Genomic DNA, 18,792 nt, shown 5'->3' on the forward strand with positions numbered 1-18,792 from the left:
GGTTCACAGGTTCTGATCCTAGGTGCGGACGTACTCCACTCATCAGCCATGCTGTGGCGGTGTCCCACATGCAAAGTACAGGAAGACTGACACTGATGTTAGCTCAAGGATAATCTTCCTCAAGCAAAAAAAGAGCAATGGATGTTAGCTCAGGGTGAATCTCGCTCAAAAAAAAAAAAAAAGCTACAGTTAATGAAGGTAGGGAATCCACAAGCCTCCTAAATCTTTGTTTTTATGCTTTTCCTCCTTGCTGTGTAAAATGTGCTCACTGCTTACTTATTTCAGTCGCTCTATCAACAGTCAGGAGCTGCAAAAGAAGCTCATAAGGAATGTGGTTTCACAAGAGAAACGGGAGACAAAAGGAGGACCAATTAGTAGTTTGCTAAATGTGCTGTTTATTCCGCATTCAGAAATGTGGGGACACAACTGCAGGTCCAGGAATCTGTGTGGCTGTCACTTCACAACTAAACGTCACGAGGGCAGTGACGACGGCTTCTCCGCACGTTAACCACCCATTGTGTTTACAGGGAACATGGCGAGAAGGGATGACAGACGGCCCAGTTCTCTGACCCGTTTTCAAATATTTCTGCTCTAATCTTTGAGAACAAGGGGAGCCTTCACTTGGTCAGCCACCTCCTTGCCGCTCAGCGCCTCGACGATGGCCAGAGCGAACTCAAAGCTGGTTCCAGGCCCTCGGCTGGTGAGGATCAGGCCGTCCTTCTCCACGCGGTTCTCAGAGTAGCTGTAATGACCTTCGATGTAAAAATAAAAAAGGGTTACATCCTAATGGGCTACGCTGGACAAGAAGCATCATTCAGCAGTTCAAGTCCCTGTTACTGCATGTTACTGGGCTCAGAGAAACTCAAACCAACCAACCACCCACCCTGTGGCCGGCCGTTCCAACATCCACTGGGCACTTCAAGCTGTTCCACACACAGCACGAAGACAGTAAAGAAGCTGCGGTCTGTGAAGCACCAGAGAAACTACACCTGTTTAGACGGAACCAATAAATACACTAAGCTAATGCTGCTGCGTTAGACCTCGACGGTGACGAGGGAGAGGTCGGAATGCATGCTAATCAGTCACATTTCTATCATACAACGAATGCTCAAGTGTCAATTCCATGAACGGAAGGGAACATGCCGCCCCAAAATCCGACTGCAGGAGTTCAGGACACGCCACCGCCGAACATGTAGCTTCGGCAGACGGATTATTTTGAGCTGAAGGCACCTTATCTGCCTGAAGACAGAGCCTCCAAGGGATCAGTTGTCACAGATCTCCTCCCAGAGTTTCATCAACTGGCAGGAGGGACTCTTGTCACAGGAGAGGAAACCAGAGGCAACACCACACCCAGACAAACTTTGTCTCAAACTGTCATTCCTCCCATCTGTTCTCTGAGGGCCCATTCACCTTCCCGACAAATCCTTCACCCTCCAGAGGCCTGGCTCCCCCCTCCCTACAAAGCTGGTGCTGAGTCTGAATTCCAAGCCCCTCAGGGAGCTCCTCATGCCTCCCTGGGTCTCTCCCATGAAAACGTTAGGTACAGATGTTAATGAACTTCCCTGTCTTTTCCTCTTGTTGATCTGTCTTCTATTACAAGGGTCTCAGCCAAGAACTCAGAAGGGTAGAGAGAAAATTATCTTTCCTTCCCTACAAAATGCTGAGGGGAAGGAGCCTGAGGGTGGAACGGTGTTGAAGGTAGAAACAACCTGTTTGGGCAGACTAGGGGGCACGCGCTCTCTGCTGTCTCAAAAACAAACGAAAGTCACACATAACATATGGCGGGGGGAGAGGGAGAGCCGCATTCATTTCCCACGGGCGGGGTGACTCCTGCGTCCCCAACTAGCTGTGTGTTTGCAAATAGAGTAACGAGAATGTGCATTTCCTATACTCACATTTAGGAAATGACACGGCTTCTGGGCATGTCTCTGGCCTGGGGTCTCCTCAGGCTCTCAGCCCACACCAGGCAGCCATCAACCTCCCACTGAACACAGAACCAGGCTCCAACTCCTCATGGTGCAGCAGGACCCCACGGGACCTGGCCTCCGCCCACCCCAGCTTGTCCCCACCCTCTCCCACCTGGAGCTCTCGGTCACTGAGCACATCACCCTTCCTGCCCCAGGAAGAGCTGCGCAGGCTGCTCCCTCTGCCCAGGAAACTCTTCTCAGCTCTTCACCCTTGGTTTCAGCATCAGCACCAACCCCTCAGAGACGTTATCTGTGACCGCCCTCTCTAAACCAAGTCACTCGATCACAGCCCGCCCTGCCCCCCCCCCCCCCCCCCCGCCCCCGGCAGTGACACAATCTGTAAACAATCTGTCTCCGTGTTTACTGTCTACTCTTTAAAAGGCTGGGCCTTCATCTGCCCCTGTCTGGCCTAGAAAACTGACAGCACCCAGGAGGCGTCCCCAGGGATCAGGTGAAGGAACGGATGAACGTTTCCCGTTCTCTGCTCTCCGCGTCCACCACCTTACAGCAGGATGTCTGCGTTACAGCCCTTCCTTCTGGCTCTCCCCCCTCCACTCCATGCTCAGCACCCCCAAAACAGGAACCTTGCCCAAGTGTAACTCAGAGCATACTCAGCTCTCTCCCCTCCGCCAAATTTCTCCAGCACCTAATGGTGACTCAACTCCACGTCACAGTGTGCAAGCCCCCTGGGTCTGGCCTGCACAGAGGCTGGCCTGGAAGGAACCCGAAGGGAGACAGAAAAGAACCTGCTGTCCAGGTGGGCGCTCGGACGGTGACCTGGATGGGGACAGTGGCAGTAGGCGGGAAATGGAGGTTGGAGATGTGTCTTAGAGATAAGATTGCCGGAACCTGGTGAAGGGCGGGCCGTGGGCAGGCGTCAAGGATGACTCCCGGCTGTCTGTCCCAGGCAACTGGGTGGGTGATGTTGCCACTCATCATGGACGTGAAGGACAAACAAATTTGGGGGAGGGGTTAAGGCCGACGAGGTTCCTCTTGCGACACCCTGTCACTGCAAGTTGAGTCAGGCACACACACCACCTCTGACCACCTTTCTTCCCCACCCCTAAATTCAGTGAGGCCACACCAGTGTCCCCCACCAACCTGAGGATGCCTGAGGGCACGGCTCTGTCTTGGTCCTCTTTCGGTTGCCAGAGCCTAAGAAAGTGTTCAGGAAATGCCTGTTTAACAGATACATTAAAAAAAAATCACATGGGGCCGGCCCTGGGACCGAGTGGTTAAGTTTGCGCACTCCACTTTGGCGGCCCAGAGTTTTGCCAGTTCAGAGCCTGGTCTCGGACATGGCACCGCTCATCAGGCCATGCTGAGGAGGTGTCCCACATAGCAAAACCAGAAGAACCTACAACTACAGTATACTACTATGTACTGGGGGGGCTCTGGGGAGAAGGAGGAGGGAAAAAAAAAAGAGTGGCAACAGATGTTAGCTCAGGGCCAACCTTGAAAAATAAAAAATCACCTAATGACCCCCTTAAAGCAGAAGCAACATCCTTCTGCTGTATGAATGATCTTTAGAGACCACATATTGATGTCCTTTCAAAGGGGATAAACAAAACCACAGTATACATCTTACTGTCCTCATTAAAAACCAAGGCACCCACTGAAATAACCGAATACAGTACATCAAAAATTTCCTAGTTACACCATTGTAGAGGAAAAGAGGTCCCTGGTTTGAGGGGAAAAGGTTTTCATAATCCAGCCTCATTTACTGATGGATAAGCCAGGCTGAGATAATTTTAAATGCTCAACTAGAAAACCGGCTGGGCCGGGTCTTCAGCGCTGAGACCAACTGCCTGGACCGGGCAGCGCGAGGCACCATTCTGAACAGTTCACGTAACAAGCTCTTTGTGGGTAAAATACTGCCAACAGAGCTTCAACTGGTTAAAGAAGGTCCAGAGTTTTCAAAATTTCAACCAGGAAGAACAAAAGGTCCACCCCGATCGACTACCTCCACCTAGTGGCGATGGCGAAGAAAGACCACGCATGCGCAGCCCACCAGCAAGGGCGCCGCACACAGCAGCGGATGGGACTCAGGAACTCAGCAAATTTACACCCCACGTGCCATTGGGCACGAGGCATTAACTTCTTTTCACTTTATACAAACACCCAAATCCGGGAAGTCTCTTCAGAGACAAAGCAAGTGGTGAGGCCAGGGGCAAGGGGTCAGCAAGCGGGGGTCGTCCGGCAGGCGCACACGTCAGCTCCTGGTCTGTGGCTCCTTAGAGCTGCAGCTGAGGAGCTGCCAGACCCGAAGGCCCGGAAAGCCCGAGCTGTTACTACCCGGCCCCTTAAGGAGAGTCGCTGACCCCCACCCTCCAGCACAGCAGCGGGGTTCAAACCCCAGGTCTGTCATTTAGGAACTGTCCGACCTCTGAGCCTCACTTTCCTCGTCTGTAAAATGGGGATGATACCAGCCCCAAAGGGCTATCGTGGGAATCAATCAAGCCAAACACCAGTACGAAGTGGTGGTATGAGCAGGGACAGTGGCCAGTGGAGGGCAGCCCGTTCACTGCCGTGTTCCCAGCACTTGGCCCAGAGCTGGGCACCAACCAGCCCGCCGTTCTCCAGCACGGGCTGCACGCCAAGCAGTGTTCTAGTGTGTTTCACATATTAACTCACTGAGCCTGTCAACAACCCTGAGGCAGGCGCTACTGTTATCCTCAGATGACAGACGAGGAAACTGAGGCTCAGAGAGGTTAAGGAACCTGCCCACAGTCACAGAGTGAGTGGGGAGTTGGGAGCCACAGCCACATTGTCTGGCTCGAGACCCTGCTCCTCACTACTCATCTATGTGACCAGGCATTCAGATGCCTACTAAAACAATGGACAAATGAGAACTGAAAAAACCACGAAAGTCACAACTCACTTACAGTAAACACTGAGAAATGGCAGGACAGCCCTTCAGACTGGCCTGCTCATCTCAGGGGACAATGTCACCCTGACCTATCAAGCTCAGGATGAGGACAAGCAGAAGGGCCTCACGGGACCAGATGCCCAGAAGCGATCACAGCTCCACGTCTCAGAATGCTCTGAAGGGGCAGACATTTCAAACATTTTTTCTCAAAATAGGACTTATTGACTAAATTTGATGCCTGGTAACTTAACTGTATGTGGGAACCTGACAAGGACAGAGGCTGGGCCTGGGTTCCGGCCAGATCCTGGGCTAGTGGCCTCGCCTTCCTGAGCCTCCGCTGCCCCATCGGTGAAGTCAGCACCCACCTTACCAGGCAGTAGGGACTGCGGGCTGCCGTGGAAATAACGCATGTGAACGTACTACGCAAACACCTGAGGGGTCACAGTCTCATCTTTTTCTCTTCCTGATCAACCTCAGTGTTCCTGGGGCATTACAAGAAAACAGACACAAGAGACACACCTTCAGATAACACAGGAGTGTGTTCTACTGGGGTCTTCCTGCTAACACACCACAACTACTCAAGGAACCTGAGCCCGCTCCTTCCCACCGTCCAAAACCTCTCCATGGCTCAGAGTAAATGCGATGCCTATACTAAAAAATGCCCAGAAGCCAGAGCCTTTTTTTAAAATCAATTTTCACACAGATGTTTTTATTGACAATCTAGTATCTTTCTAACAACTACAATAAAATTATAAATTTTCAAGAAAATACTACTGTGGATCAAATTTAAGAATATGCAGAATGTCCAACACCAAGAGTGAACTCTAACGTAAACTACAGACTTTGGGTGCTGGTGACATGTCAACGCAGGTTCACCAACTGTAACACATCCACCTGGTGCAGCGACAGAAGCTGGTGGGGAGGAGACTGCACATGTGCGGGTACAGGGGGTATACGGGAAAGCTGTACTTTCTGCTGAATTCTGCTGTGAACCTAAAACTGCTAAAAAAAATAAGGTCTATTAATTTTCTTAAAAAAGTAATATAATGAAAAATGCATCATTTTACTTTACTGTGAAAAGACAACATAACTGTCCTACGTTTTGTTTTAGTTCAGAATAAGCAGAGAGCAGGACTGAGGGGGAGAAAATGTTCCCATTGCACAGGTGTCTTCAAATCAGACTAGTTACTATCATTTGACTTTCTGTTTATTCACTGGTCTCTGGGTGGCTCATGTTCTATGCAGAGCTAGCCACTCAGTTTCCTCACTGGCTGAACGCTGGTTGAACCACTTTTGGCTTCTGACTGGAAACCGCTGATGCTCTTGCAATTACCCACACTAGTGTGATTTCTCTTTCTCTTTGCAAGTCCCAGGTCTCTGCCTCTCTGTTACATGCACTCCAGGGACAGATGGCAGAGGAAGGTGCCACCTGCCTGACCAAAGGCACGACCTGGCTGGCGCTCAGAATGTCCCGCTGAGCAGCAGGAGCTGCCACCGAGGAAGCAGCCATTACCACACAGCTGTACGTGCAGGTGCTTGGTTTCACGGTTTTTCTGTTAATTATAGGCTGCCCTGTATTTTTAAATTTGATGTATACATCTCTGCAAGCTGTTAACTCCCAGAGGACAGAGACGATGCCATGCTTCTTTTACAGCCTCCAAATAAGGAGCAACACAAGAGAATTAGACAAATATTTGATAAATTACAAAAAAAAAAATAGGTGAAATAAGCAAACTGCAGAGCAATGTATTTAGATCTCATTTGAGTAAAAATATTACACTATGAAGGACAATGAGTACGTAGAGAGAAAATTCTAAAATTACACAAGAAGCTTTTAACAGAAGTCATCTCTGAAAAATACAAAGGAGGGAAGTTGGAGAAGAGGAATATTAATTATTTCACCGCCTTCTATACTGTTTGCATTTTTTTTACCATGAATAGAAACTTTTCTTATAAAAATAAGTTAATAAAAGTTAAAGGTCAGGGCCAGCCCAGTGGCGCAGCAGTTAAGTTCACACGTTCTGCTTCTTGGCGTCTCGGGGTTCGCCAGTTTGGATCCCGGGTGTGGACATGGCACCACTTGGCAAGCCAAGGTATGACAGGCATTCCACACATAAAGTAGAGGAAGATGGGCACGGATGTTAGCTCAGGGCCAGACTTCCTCAGCACAGAGGGGGATTGGCAGATGTTAGCTCAGGGCTAATCTAAAAAAAGTTAAAGGTCTAGCTGATATTTATGAAAGAAACAAGTCACCGAAGCCAACAGCCCTGCCACCTAGGCCTTCTCTGAAGGCAGCGAGCACTGCTCACTGCACTCCGGACTGTGGGCAAAAGGGCACTTTCTGAAACTGCTGTCGAGGTTTCAAATTTACCCTCAGGGCACCGGCAAAGCCTTTAGTAAGGATACTAGTTAACTGACATTTCGCAATCACTTCCATCTCTGACAATCAGGAGTCTGGCTGGCCTCCGGCGTAGCCGCTACGCCGCCCATCAGGGTACAGACACAGGCACACACCACCTCTCCACCCCACGTCAGCTCCCCCGTCTAGTGAAACACGTGCAAAGAGAGCGAGGGACACGCCACACCTCAAGCCACACAGGATCTCTACGGATTAGATTATACTGAGTGGAAAACAATGCTAAATGAGAGCTTTTCAACATGAAAATATAAGCATATACTTACTTCCATTCATTATCTTGTCCTTAGCCTGTGGGTGTGTTGTAACTTTGCTTCCAAAACCTATTTCATGAGCCAAGAGAGCCGTAGGACCTAAAAAGACGATTAATAGAAAGATTTACGTGGAGATATGGAAAACCCGCGTTTTAAAAATTGCAACAGAAAAGTATTCCTCAAAATCAGGAGGCTCTTACCTAAAATATACTTATGATTCTGAAATTAAATACTTCTTGGTATGAGAGGTAAAATGTCTATAATAAACCATCTGCTGAGCACATCTGGCAAAAATGTACAAACTCAAAATACTTCAACAACATTTACTCAGAAAGATCCAGCTTGATATCCAAGTATACAGATAAACAGGCTGTGGCCCCGAGGAGCAGGCAGCGAGGATGTCAGGGGTGCAAAGGAGGGGGCACCACTGAGGGCTTGCCTTACTCTTAGCAAATAAAAGCTGCAGTTACGCATTAGAGGCACCTGGCACTCTCCAAACCTCTGGACTCGACTGCTGTCTCACAGGCTAATTTTATATTCTACTTGAAAATGAACAATGAGCGCTCATCCATTCATCCATCCAAACACACCAGGTAGAAGGTTATCAAAATGAAGAGGACAGCGTCCAGCCCTGAAGGAGATATTTGTGAAATGCCTACAAGCCTGAGATACAAAGGCACTAGAGTTTCTTGATTAAAACTACCTTCTTTTCCCCCTGCTTTTTCTCCCCAAGTCCCCCCAACACACAGTTGTATATTTTTTTAGTTGTGGGTCCTTCTAGTTGCAGCATGTGGGACACCACCTCAGCGTGGTGCCACGTCGTTGTCCAGGATCTGAACCAGTGAAACCCTGGGCCGCTGAAGCGGAGCGCGCAAACCTAACCACTCGGCCACGGGGCCGGCCCCTAAAACTACTTAAGAGAAGAACCAAGCGCAAGTGTCAGTTTGTGATCCACTATTCTTCCCTTTTAAAATGAAGTTTTAAAAACATGCGGTTGCTAACTTGAGATTTTTATCTAAATGTATTCGCTGAAAATGGTCAATTCACTGATAATCGCAAGCATATTTTGTATGTAATGGTCCTCAAATAAGAACTAAAATCAAGGTTTTATACCTTTATTATATTAACCTAAAACTTTTTAAAAAGTAGTTAGTCTACCTTTTTTTCTCTAAACCACAAAAAAACACTTTCTAAGGCTTCATGTCACACCTGCAGGAACGTGCTTTAGAACAGCCCTTCGCCTTCCACGTTGCCAGGGCGAGGAGGCCTGGGACAGGGCCCCACACTTCAGCTCCAGCAAAGCTCGGCACTCGCTCCACTGACCTTCCACTGTTCAGCCTGACTCCAAGGGAAAAGGAGTTACATAAAAATGAATAACTGTCACTCAATTTTTATTTGAATGGATTCATGTATTAGTCTTCTTATTTTGTAAGATGTTAGGAAATAAGAAATAATCACCCATGTCATCTTATACTTTAAAGCAAACCTCAAGAGATGGTCGTGCAGTGAGGACCGCGATTGCACCTGCTCCCTTCAGGTCATCAAACTGCGGCCCACAGTAATGTTAGTGGATTTCTGAGTTGACTGTAGGAATCTACTGATGAACTTACTCACTCGTGGTGGTAAGCTCATAATTACTGCTTTCTGGGGCTTCAGAAACCTATTTGGAAGACTGGAGAGGAGACACTTCACTCCTCCCACTGCCTGAACCTGGCGGATGAGGCTTGGCCGAGTCCCAGCAGGGATGCAGCTCTGCGTGGGAGCAGAGGCCACAGGGGACAGAATCCCCTTGGGCAGCCACGAGGACAAAGCCAACAGCGCCACCGTGCGGTCACTTAGAGGAAGGACAGCAGGGCCACCCCCAGCCCCTCCAGGTGTCCTAGCCCCAGGCACCTGACGACTGCTGGCTCCTTTCCCTCCAGGCTTCCTTCCCTCTCCCCCGCCCAGGGGGAATCTCATTTTATTTTCTGCTCAGAATAGTCTCTTCCAATTTCTCACTCACTCAATGTTAGGGGCAAAGTTAATATTCTTTCGGTTCAATCAACAGTTCCCGATTCCTAACCACAGCACTTAAGAATCATCTTATTTCTTATTGCACTTCTTCCTACTTTTTGCAGGAACCAGAAGCGCAGTGCAGGATGTTCAACAACACAAACACATCGTTAGAGTGTGTTTATTTTTAATGTCGATTTAAACGACGCTAAGGCCTGAGTTCCCGAGCTTGGCATTCCAGCTCGCCTAGCACAACAGTGATCAGATGTGGCTGATAAGTTGTGCTAACTTAGTGACACAGAGGACACACTGACGTGGTGTTTACTTTCAGCAGTCAGAAAGGAACAAAGCCAGCCCAAACCCTTCCTTTCTTCCTTTGGTGAGAGACCTAAGAATGGGGGGCAGGACGACTGTACGACTACTGGATCTGAGGCTCCCTCCCCAAGGGGTGCAGCTGCTGGGCCACGGCGACCTCTGCAGAGGGAAATCCCCGCACCCCCAGGGCAGGCGAAGACACTAGTGTGGACCGGACCCCAAGGACAGGGCCTGTCGGGGCGGTGGGTCCCTGGGTCCCTCCCCGGCTCTAATGCAGCAGTTCTCAAACATTCGGGTCCTCGCACCTCTTTAGCTTTTATGTGGATTACACCTACCAACTGCCAAGTTAGAAATCAAAACTGGGAGATTTTTACTATGTAGAATACTAGAGCACACACACCATGCCCGAATGCCGGCACTGCCACACTCTCATGTCACTCTTGTGAGAACGAGGAGGAAAAAGGCAAACAACGCCTTAGTAGCATCTGCTTTGACCTTACGAGCCCTTTGAAAGAACTCTGAGAACCACTGCTCTGAAGCAGAGTCCCCAGGATCCCTAGGCTGTACTTCTAGAGTCTACTGTAGGAAACAAAACATCAACATGTCATTTCATCAAACCACTCACCCATCCATTCGTTTATTTATTTGCTCTTTTGACAGACATTTAATAAAGATCTGTAGCAAGGAAGACACCGGCCAAAATGACGCTAGGGAAAAAGTGCAAGATGGCAGAACATCATATGACATTAGAGCAACAAGAATGGATTTAAAAACGGTATCAGAAAACAAAATACTACTAAATTTCAAAGACATGAGGACATCTACACAGCACCAATGACCTTCTTCTAAATCCTGTGGCAGACAGCAGAATGCCTAAGGCCCAGCGCTCCACACTGGAGATCAGATGGAAAGCACCCCGAGGCCTTGGAAGCCAGGGCAAGCACAGGGCAGAGCTGCAATGTTTATGTCTGACTGATTCTTGCTGACTGCGTGCTGGCACAAATACTTTCTGGCACAGAGATTTGCTGGAACAAGCTGTTTCTGAATTCCAGAGGGTCTTATTTCCTCCGAGGTCAACTAAACATGGAAAACACTAAGTTTCATAGAATGTAGACCAAAGGCACGGAGAAGCAGAAAACAGAACAACTGGACTCATTTCTGAAACGACAGCAACTTCATGCCACCCAAACTAAAAACATCAATACAGACGCCCTTTGTGCCTTATGAAGGGGAAGAAGTATGTGGAACAAAACCTTATGATTACAGACTACCCCGTCACATATTTTTTGAAAAAACCAACACCACATTTTAACACAGGCTGGTTCTGACATTACCTGCACAGATGGCGGCTATGAGGCCTTTCCTCTTTTCTTGTTCCTTCAGTATCTCTTTAACAGCAGCAGACTATTCAAAGAAAACCAAAAACACACCAAGTTATCATTAAGCCACAAGCCAATTTCTGGCTAGAAACTTTGGTAGAATCTGATTTTAGCGTAAACCACACGATCTTCAATCTGACTATTCTTCAACGATATTTCTAAATCATCAATACAAAAATTATCAAATTTATAATGTTTTGTACGTTCTTAAACCCAATCAAGGACTTTATTGTAAGAGAAAAGCATCCTTTTCCTAAAGATGTTTAAAGATGAGATGAGAAAAGCAATTTCCCTTGGGCACGTTGACCCTTGCCATTTTGGACTCCAGGGAGAAAGAAACAGAAGGGAGGGAATGCGGCATTTCGGCTGTTTTCAGATGGCAGAGTCAGGAACAGAGTCTGGGGTCCCAAATGTGTGATTCGACCTGACTGGAAGCTTCATGAGCTTCTGTCTGCGGGGCCCTTCCCCCACCTTCTTCCTGCAGGCCGACTCCTCACATAACACTTCAGATGAAGCAGCAGTGGCTTCCTTTGAGGCCATTTTTCATTCAAACTGGCAGCTCTGGCCCCTGCAACCCTCGCAACCCCGACTGGTGAGTGGACAGCCAATCTCTTATCTTTCTATGCTTAATCCTTCATAAAACACAAAATTAGGTCATTCTGCTGCTGCTGCAGGAAAAAAAAAGCAGTCTTTTTGGACTCGATTCACTGAATCTGTTCATAAATAATTGTTCCACCAATTCAGCTTACTCCTACAGTAAATGTTATTAGAATTTTTTTTTAATTAAGCTAGAACACTATTTTGTTAATTTCACCTGTTCCTATTTTATTCACAGCCACCTTTCTGAAACATTTCAATAACAAAAGCAAGAGAACACAAGCAGATGCTGAAATACTTTATGCAGTTTTTACCTCAGATAAATTCTGCGCACCCAGATTACCTCCTGGCAGAACCACTACGTCATAAGGTCCCTGTAACAGTTAAAAAAAAAAGTGAAAACACTTCATTTGAAAAGTGCATTAAAGTGATAGTCCAATAATACTTTCGTATTTTAAATGAGAGTCATGGCAAAAACTGTTCAAAGAACAGCTAAATAAATTACGGTGTACCACTATGACGGAATGTTGTCATAAGTGCAAAATATGCAGAAAATCTGTATATAGAAACATGAAAAGATGTCCATCTTGCAGAATGGTAGGTGTAGCATGATCTCATTGTTATAAAAACAAATGCACGTATACGTAGATACATGTATATATTACACATACAAGTCCCCCACGTGTCTGCATATACAGATCCTGACAGACAAAGGAGACCCCTACTGCTAATGGGTGGCAGTGTGGGATGGAGGCAGCGGGAGAATGAGAGGGGACATTTAGCATTTTGACTTCATGTATGTCTATTCTGTATAAATTATCTTTCAACAAGAATGTACATAGTAATGAAAAACAATCAAAAGAAAAACAAATTTTAAGTAAAAGGCACAGAAAAAAAATTTTAACTTTATGAAAAATGGAACTTCGGAGAGAAAAATAACACAATACTTTAGTATCTCAAACACCAAAACATCATCATCATCATCATCTAATGATTTCAAGCTTGCTGAAATTACAAAACGGAAATTGGTTTAACAATCCTTTAAGAAGTTAAAGTTTTAAATAATAAGAAAATTACAAAATAAAAATTTAGTACATACTTAGTGCAACATATACTATTTAGAATTACTTTTAAAGACTACAAACATTCTGTTTTCTTTTTATTTTTGAGGAAGATTAGCCCTGAGCTAACTACTGCTAATCCTCCTCATTTTGCTGAGGAAGACTGGCCCTGAGCTAACATCTGTGCCCATCTTCCTCTACTTTATATGTGGGACGCCCACCACAGCATGGTGCTTGCCAAGCGGAGCCATGTCCACACCCAGGATCCAAAGCGATGAACCCAGGGCCACCAAGAATCGGAACATGCAAACTTAACCGCTGTGCCACTGGGCCAGCCCCCATCCTGTTGCTTTAAAACCAAGCCTAACTAAAAACTAAAAAGAAAATATGGGGACCGGCCCCATGGCCGAGTGGTTAAGTGCTCCGCTTTGGCAGCCCAGGGTTTCGCCGGTTCGAATCCTGGGCACAGACACGGCCCCACTCATCAGGCCACGCTGAGGTGGTGTCCCACATGCCACAACTAGAAGGACCCACAACTAAAAATGCACAACTATGTACTGGGGGGCTTTGGGGAGAAAAAGGAAAAATTTAAAAATCTTAAAAAAAAAAAAGAAAATACGTTAAGTATAGAATTTCTTTCATTACTTTTAGAATCTGAACTGAACAATAAACAGACACAAAAGGTAACTACTGTTCTAAAATACCCAGATGCCACAGGACGAAAAAGAACAGAGAAGGAATATTTACTTCTATCTCTCACTTTTAACACACTATTTAGACTATTTCAACAATTTATGTCACTATCAACATTCGAATTCTCCACAATGTAGCACTGAAATACCTGAATTTACTAGAAAAGGATACACTTTTTTCTATGCATGAGGACAGCCAAGCATGGGGAATCATGCTCTGGGGCTCCCCAGCAGGGCACAAATGGCCATCCAGGAGCTGGCTCTGCCTCCTCTCCTGCCACATCTCCGTTCCAAAAGGGCACGGCCCACACTCCTGTCACATTGGCCCGGGAAGCCTGAACCCTGTGAAAGCATGTGCAAAAGTGTCTGTGTGTGTGTGGGCGGGCATGCTTCTGAGGAAACGGACCTCAGCTCTTGACAGATCCCCAAAAGTGTTGGTTACCCTCAAAGGTGAGAACCGTAATTCTAAAGATACTGAAAAACCGACACAATTTAAGTAGAACTCTTACTCCTCCCTTAATCCAACCACTAATCAAGTATGAGTGTTCCACATAAAATGAGTCACACAACTCCGTCTGTGTCAGTGAAAATGAAAAAGTAAAGAGCAGTTTCTGAATAAAAAACAAGAAATGAATGGGCAACGTGGCAGTTGCTTCTCTCAGAGCAGGTAACCAAGTTATAACAGGAGGCAAGCCTGCCTGCGTAAGCCAGAAGAATCCTGATGAAGTGCCCCATCCACACCCACCCACCCCCTCACTGAGCACGTGTGCTATCAGGCAACTGCCAGGTTCCACGGACACAGCGTGGGAAAAGCAAAATCCTCAACTGCCCAGGGCTTCGTCTAGTGGGGAAGACATCTAAGCAAAGTAACTTTCTTAAAATAAGTCTGTGCTCACCACAGCCTTAGAGGCAGTCAAAAGACTTTTCAAGAAACTGATAAAGAAGCCACAGGAACGAATAATTCCAAGTATGGAGAACAAACCTGTTTCTTTGCATCTTCCAGACTGGCATCAGGACAAATGACAACATCTCGACTACACTGTACTGGGTCTTTTCCAGCCAGACCCGCGATGGTGACCTTAATCTAAGGAAAAGATGTCATCATGATATTTAAGAACACTGAAACATAAGTTTAGAGTAACATTTCACAGCTGTCCTGTGTTTTAAAATAACTTGGCAGGAAATACTGTAACAAAACCACGCTGACTTTAAGCTAATAAGTCGGCTAAATATATTTAATAACTAGGTCTGTCCCGATTTGCCTGGGAGAGTCCTGGTGTACAGATGCTGTCCTGGCACCCTGTCTGGTTAGTGTCCTTTCCCCCACGTGTTCTGGTTTGGGTAATAAAACATGATCATCTTACTAATAATCCATCTTGCAAAATTATTGTTGCCATTAAAACCTTATGGTATTTTCTTAAGGCAGAAATGCAAGTTAAAACAGCAATATATTACTTTTTCTTGCAAAAATTTACAAAGTTGACAGTACCAAGAGCCGGTACTGGAAAAAGGGGAATTTTCCTACAATGCTGATGGGCCACACGTTGGTAGCTTCTTGAAGAGTCATTTGACAAAATCTAGTAATACCAATTATGGACTGTCCTTTGGCCTAGCAATTCCACTTTTAGGCACAGAGCCTGGAAAAACTTCCACAAGACTATTACAGTACTGTAATGCCATGAAACAGTGTAACAGAAGAATGGATTGTGGCATATCCCCACAGTGCAACACTAAACAGCAATTTTAAATACACAAACTGGATCTACACAAATCTCCACTTATGAGAACCAGAGGAATGTCAGGTTCACAGACTCAAGGGCCAGAGTGCCACGTCTGAGTACCAGCTCTTCTACTCACTAACTCTACAGTGTGGGCACTTTATTGGGTATCTCTGTGCCTCAGTTTCTTCAACTGTAAAATGAGAATGGCAATAACTCATAGGACTGTTGTAACATTTAAACAAGTTTATATAAGTGCTTAGAATGCCACTAGTATGTGCTATTTAAGTCTCCACTATGGTTACAGACAGATATAGAGATATATAATACAGACACGCAGAATGAGAACTACAGTCTAATACTACTTTAAAGACATTCATGGGATGGATACACATCAGTGTGAGGACAGCAGTTATCTCTGGGCCAGAAGAAGGGGAATAGGATTGGTGACATTTACAAAGAGGGCTTTGCAATGCTTTACTTCTTTAAAGCATTTGTTCTTCAAGAAATGGGTCTGAAAGAAATACGGCAAAATGTTAACAAGTGTTACATGTGGACAACGGATAAATAGGTAATTATTGTTATATGGTCTCTCTACTTTTGTGTACATTTGAATATTTCACAAAGTACATTGAATGTTTTATTCAAAATGACTTTTAAAAACCCAAGAATGTTGTAAAGGGGAGGAGGGCTAGAAAATGTCAGGGGACTTACTCCAGCTCGTCTCATGACATCTACAGGGATGACCGTCTCCATCTCTTCTGCCCCTTTAGCCAGGATGACCAGAGCTCTTTTTGAAGCCATTTTGATGTTGCACTTTTTAAAGACTTACTAAAAAAAAGAAAAAGAAAAAAGGATTTTCAAAACACTTTCACTGCAACCCTGGAAGAGGCCCAAAATTTAAGTTGAGGAACATTTTTAAGCAGAGTAACTAAGTGCCTCCCAGGGAAAAGGTTCTGATAGACAAACACAACTGAAGCTGAAAAAAGCATTTTAGGTTAATAGTGGCTTACAAAGTACAATTTCAACCGCTGTACTTTTGAGATGAAAACACAGGTTGCTAAGGCGTGTTAGTATTGTTTAGATTTCCTTTTACCATGTTTCTTAAAATTCAATTTCTAATAATATATCGCAAATGAGGTTTCCTAAAACACAAGTACATGGACCTCGAATTTCACACAATGCGGGGAGATAAAAAATCGTCTTTTTTGAAGCACTATTTCATACAGAAACGACCCAACAATTTCATGGGCAAAAAGCAAAATACACGGTCTTTAGCAATTAGCCTGTAAGATTTTTGGAGGGAATTTTTTTAGTTCCAATAATGGTACTAAAAATTTGGAGGGAGTTAACAGTGCTAAACATCTGCACACTTTTTTTTATAACGGAGAAAGACGGGAATTCCCTTCACCAAACTCAACCCGACCAAATTCTCTCTCTTTACACTTAGTCCTCATCGTAAACAAGAGCTGCTAAACCAGGGTCTGAATAGTTTTTAGACTATTTTCTGGAGTTTGCCGATCATGCAAAATCGATTTTAATAAGTCCACTTCCACAATCACACGCTTAACCAGCAGTTCCAATCTGGCGGGGTGCCCCGTGCACGATGTTGGAAGCTTTACAGCCGCTGCTGCGCTGGCAGCTGGAAGCCGCAGTCTCACGGCCCCGGCTCGGGTCTGCGCGGGCTCGGGGAGCCCCGAGGGTGGTGCCCTCCCACCGGCTGTCCAGCCGGGAAGCCCAGCGCCCCCTCGCCGCCCGCAGCGCCACGGCCTGCGCACGCGCCGCGCTTCCCAGGCCCGACCTGAAGCTCGCCTCTCCTCCCACAGACGCGACCCTTCTTCTCCTGCGCCTGGGACTGCAGAACCACAAGCGGCCTACACAGGGAGGCACGGCACCACGCCTGCGCACCGCCCGAGTCGCAGCCCTCAGCCCCGCACTGCGCAGACGCGCGTTTCCCCGCCTCCCTCACGCCCCTAAACTGCGCAGACTCGCGCCGCCCGGCCCGGCTCTCCAGTCCCCCACTGCGCAGACGCGCGGTGCCCGAGCTCTCAGGTCTCCCCACCCCCCCCCGCATTGCGCAGACGCACACCGCTCGCGTCCGTGACGTCACATCCGGCCGAACCCACCTCGGAGAACCGCGGGGGACGGCCTGCCTTTCGGCGTCCGGACGGTGCGCCTAGGATAGTTCCTTGGAACACCCATCACCACGAGAATCCCGTGGACTCATGCATCCTCACGAAATCTCCCCCCGGCCAGTGGCACGGTCCGGCCTGGCCCCGGCGCCCGCTGGATTTAACCTGCTGTTCGCCACAGCCCAGAGGTGCGATGCGTCTCCCGCGGCGGCTTCCGTTAAACAAGTGTTGTCACGAGCCAGAGTAGTTCCTTCACGCTTCCTCTGTGCACCATCGTCTCCCTTTGCATTGATCCTCTTTCCTGGACGCCCCTCCGCTTCGCCTCCGCTCTGTTAGGACTCTGTCTTCACGGTCTTCGCCGCCTTCTCTCCCCCACGGTCGGCCCCGCTCCCCTTGCGCCTCATTAGTTAGGCGCGGTAGTTTCACGTGTATTAGTTTAAAAAGATCCCAGTGCTGTCTCTGCATCCACATGGCTGGCGCAGTGCCGAGCACGTAAATCTAACAAGTACTTGATTAAATCTATTGAAATTATAATCTCAAATTGTATTTTTAGCAGTTTTCGAATATTGCTACTAGCACCACTTTCGAAAACCGAAGTGGTAAGCGTAGACCGGCTCCTGTCTGTCTCCATGCAGTGCCACCCCTACACCTACAGGTAACAGATAATTAGTTTCTTGGGTATCTTTCCAGTATTTTTTATGCAAGCACTAGCAAATACAAATACGTGCTCTTGTTTTCCTTGTCTCATAAAAATGTAGTAGATTGTATACATTGTTCCGCACGTCCCCTCCCGCCGCCACCACCTTATTAAGTGAGGATCTTGGAGATCTTTTCATATCAAAAAGAACTTCCTCATTCCACCCCCCCCCCCCATAGATAGTATGCCATTATGAGTATATTTCACAGTTTATTTACTGGTGCCCTACTGATAACAGGTTATTTCCGGTCGTTTTCTGTACAGACAGCACAGCATTGAATGACATTCATCTGTCCTTGTGCAGGTATAACTGGAGGGAAAATTCCCCAGTGGGAAATACATTTGAGCGACTCCATACAAGCACTCTCACCAGTAATACATGAGATCAAACAGTATTTTGCAGATGTCAAGTGTTTCTGTTTTGTTTTGGTGGGGGAGGAAGATTGGCGGTGAGTTAACATTTGTGCCATTCTTCCTCTATTTTATGTGGGATGCTGCCACAGCGTGGCTTGACCAGTGGTGGGTTCAGGTACAGGTACACGCCCAGGATCTCAACCTGTGAACCGTGGGGCACCAAAGTGGAGCGCATGAACTTAACCATTACGCCACTGCACAGCCCCTCAACTGTTTAGTTTCAATTTAGATATTAAAAACACGTTTATTTTCAAGAAATAACGTTAATTTTCTTTGTTGGTTTACAAAG

General features: G+C 46.7%; 2 protein-coding genes across 6 annotated transcripts in view; one reads left to right on the top strand and one right to left on the bottom strand.

The window, feature by feature from the left end:
* Window positions 1-375: 375 nt before the first annotated feature.
* PARK7 (Parkinsonism associated deglycase) lies at window positions 376-17,337 on the bottom strand. 4 transcript variants are annotated; one of them, XR_011535784.1, is made up of 8 exons: window positions 17,062-17,291; window positions 15,975-16,091; window positions 14,525-14,626; window positions 12,104-12,163; window positions 11,148-11,217; window positions 7,519-7,605; window positions 3,069-5,838; window positions 376-752 (listed from the first exon to the last, which is right to left on the bottom strand). XR_011535784.1 is itself a non-coding variant. In XM_008536468.2 (7 exons), exons 2-7 carry the CDS (start codon window positions 16,062-16,064, stop codon window positions 592-594), a joined length of 570 nt encoding a protein of 189 aa, XP_008534690.1. In that variant the 5' UTR covers window positions 16,065-16,091; window positions 17,062-17,337; the 3' UTR covers window positions 376-591. The 4 variants fall into 4 exon arrangements, 2 of the variants coding, with proteins under 2 accessions (XP_008534690.1, XP_008534691.1); XR_011535785.1 differs by lacking the exon at window positions 14,525-14,626 and having other exon boundaries at window positions 17,062-17,287; XM_008536468.2 differs by lacking the exon at window positions 3,069-5,838 and having other exon boundaries at window positions 17,062-17,337.
* Window positions 17,338-17,374: 37 nt separating this feature from the next.
* TNFRSF9 (TNF receptor superfamily member 9) overlaps window positions 17,375-18,792 on the top strand; it is a 33,644-nt gene continuing 32,226 nt past the window's right edge. The window contains exon 1 of one of the 2 annotated variants that reach the window (XM_008536465.2): window positions 17,375-17,580. The gene's annotated coding sequence lies outside the window, so the exon portion shown is untranslated. The remainder of the gene's footprint in view (window positions 17,581-18,792) is intronic. The other variant, XM_070603629.1, reaches the window with a different exon arrangement.

Source organism: Equus przewalskii, chromosome 2 (genome assembly GCF_037783145.1).
Source record: "Equus przewalskii isolate Varuska chromosome 2, EquPr2, whole genome shotgun sequence".
In the NCBI taxonomy this organism is placed as follows: Eukaryota; Metazoa; Chordata; class Mammalia; order Perissodactyla; family Equidae; genus Equus; species Equus przewalskii.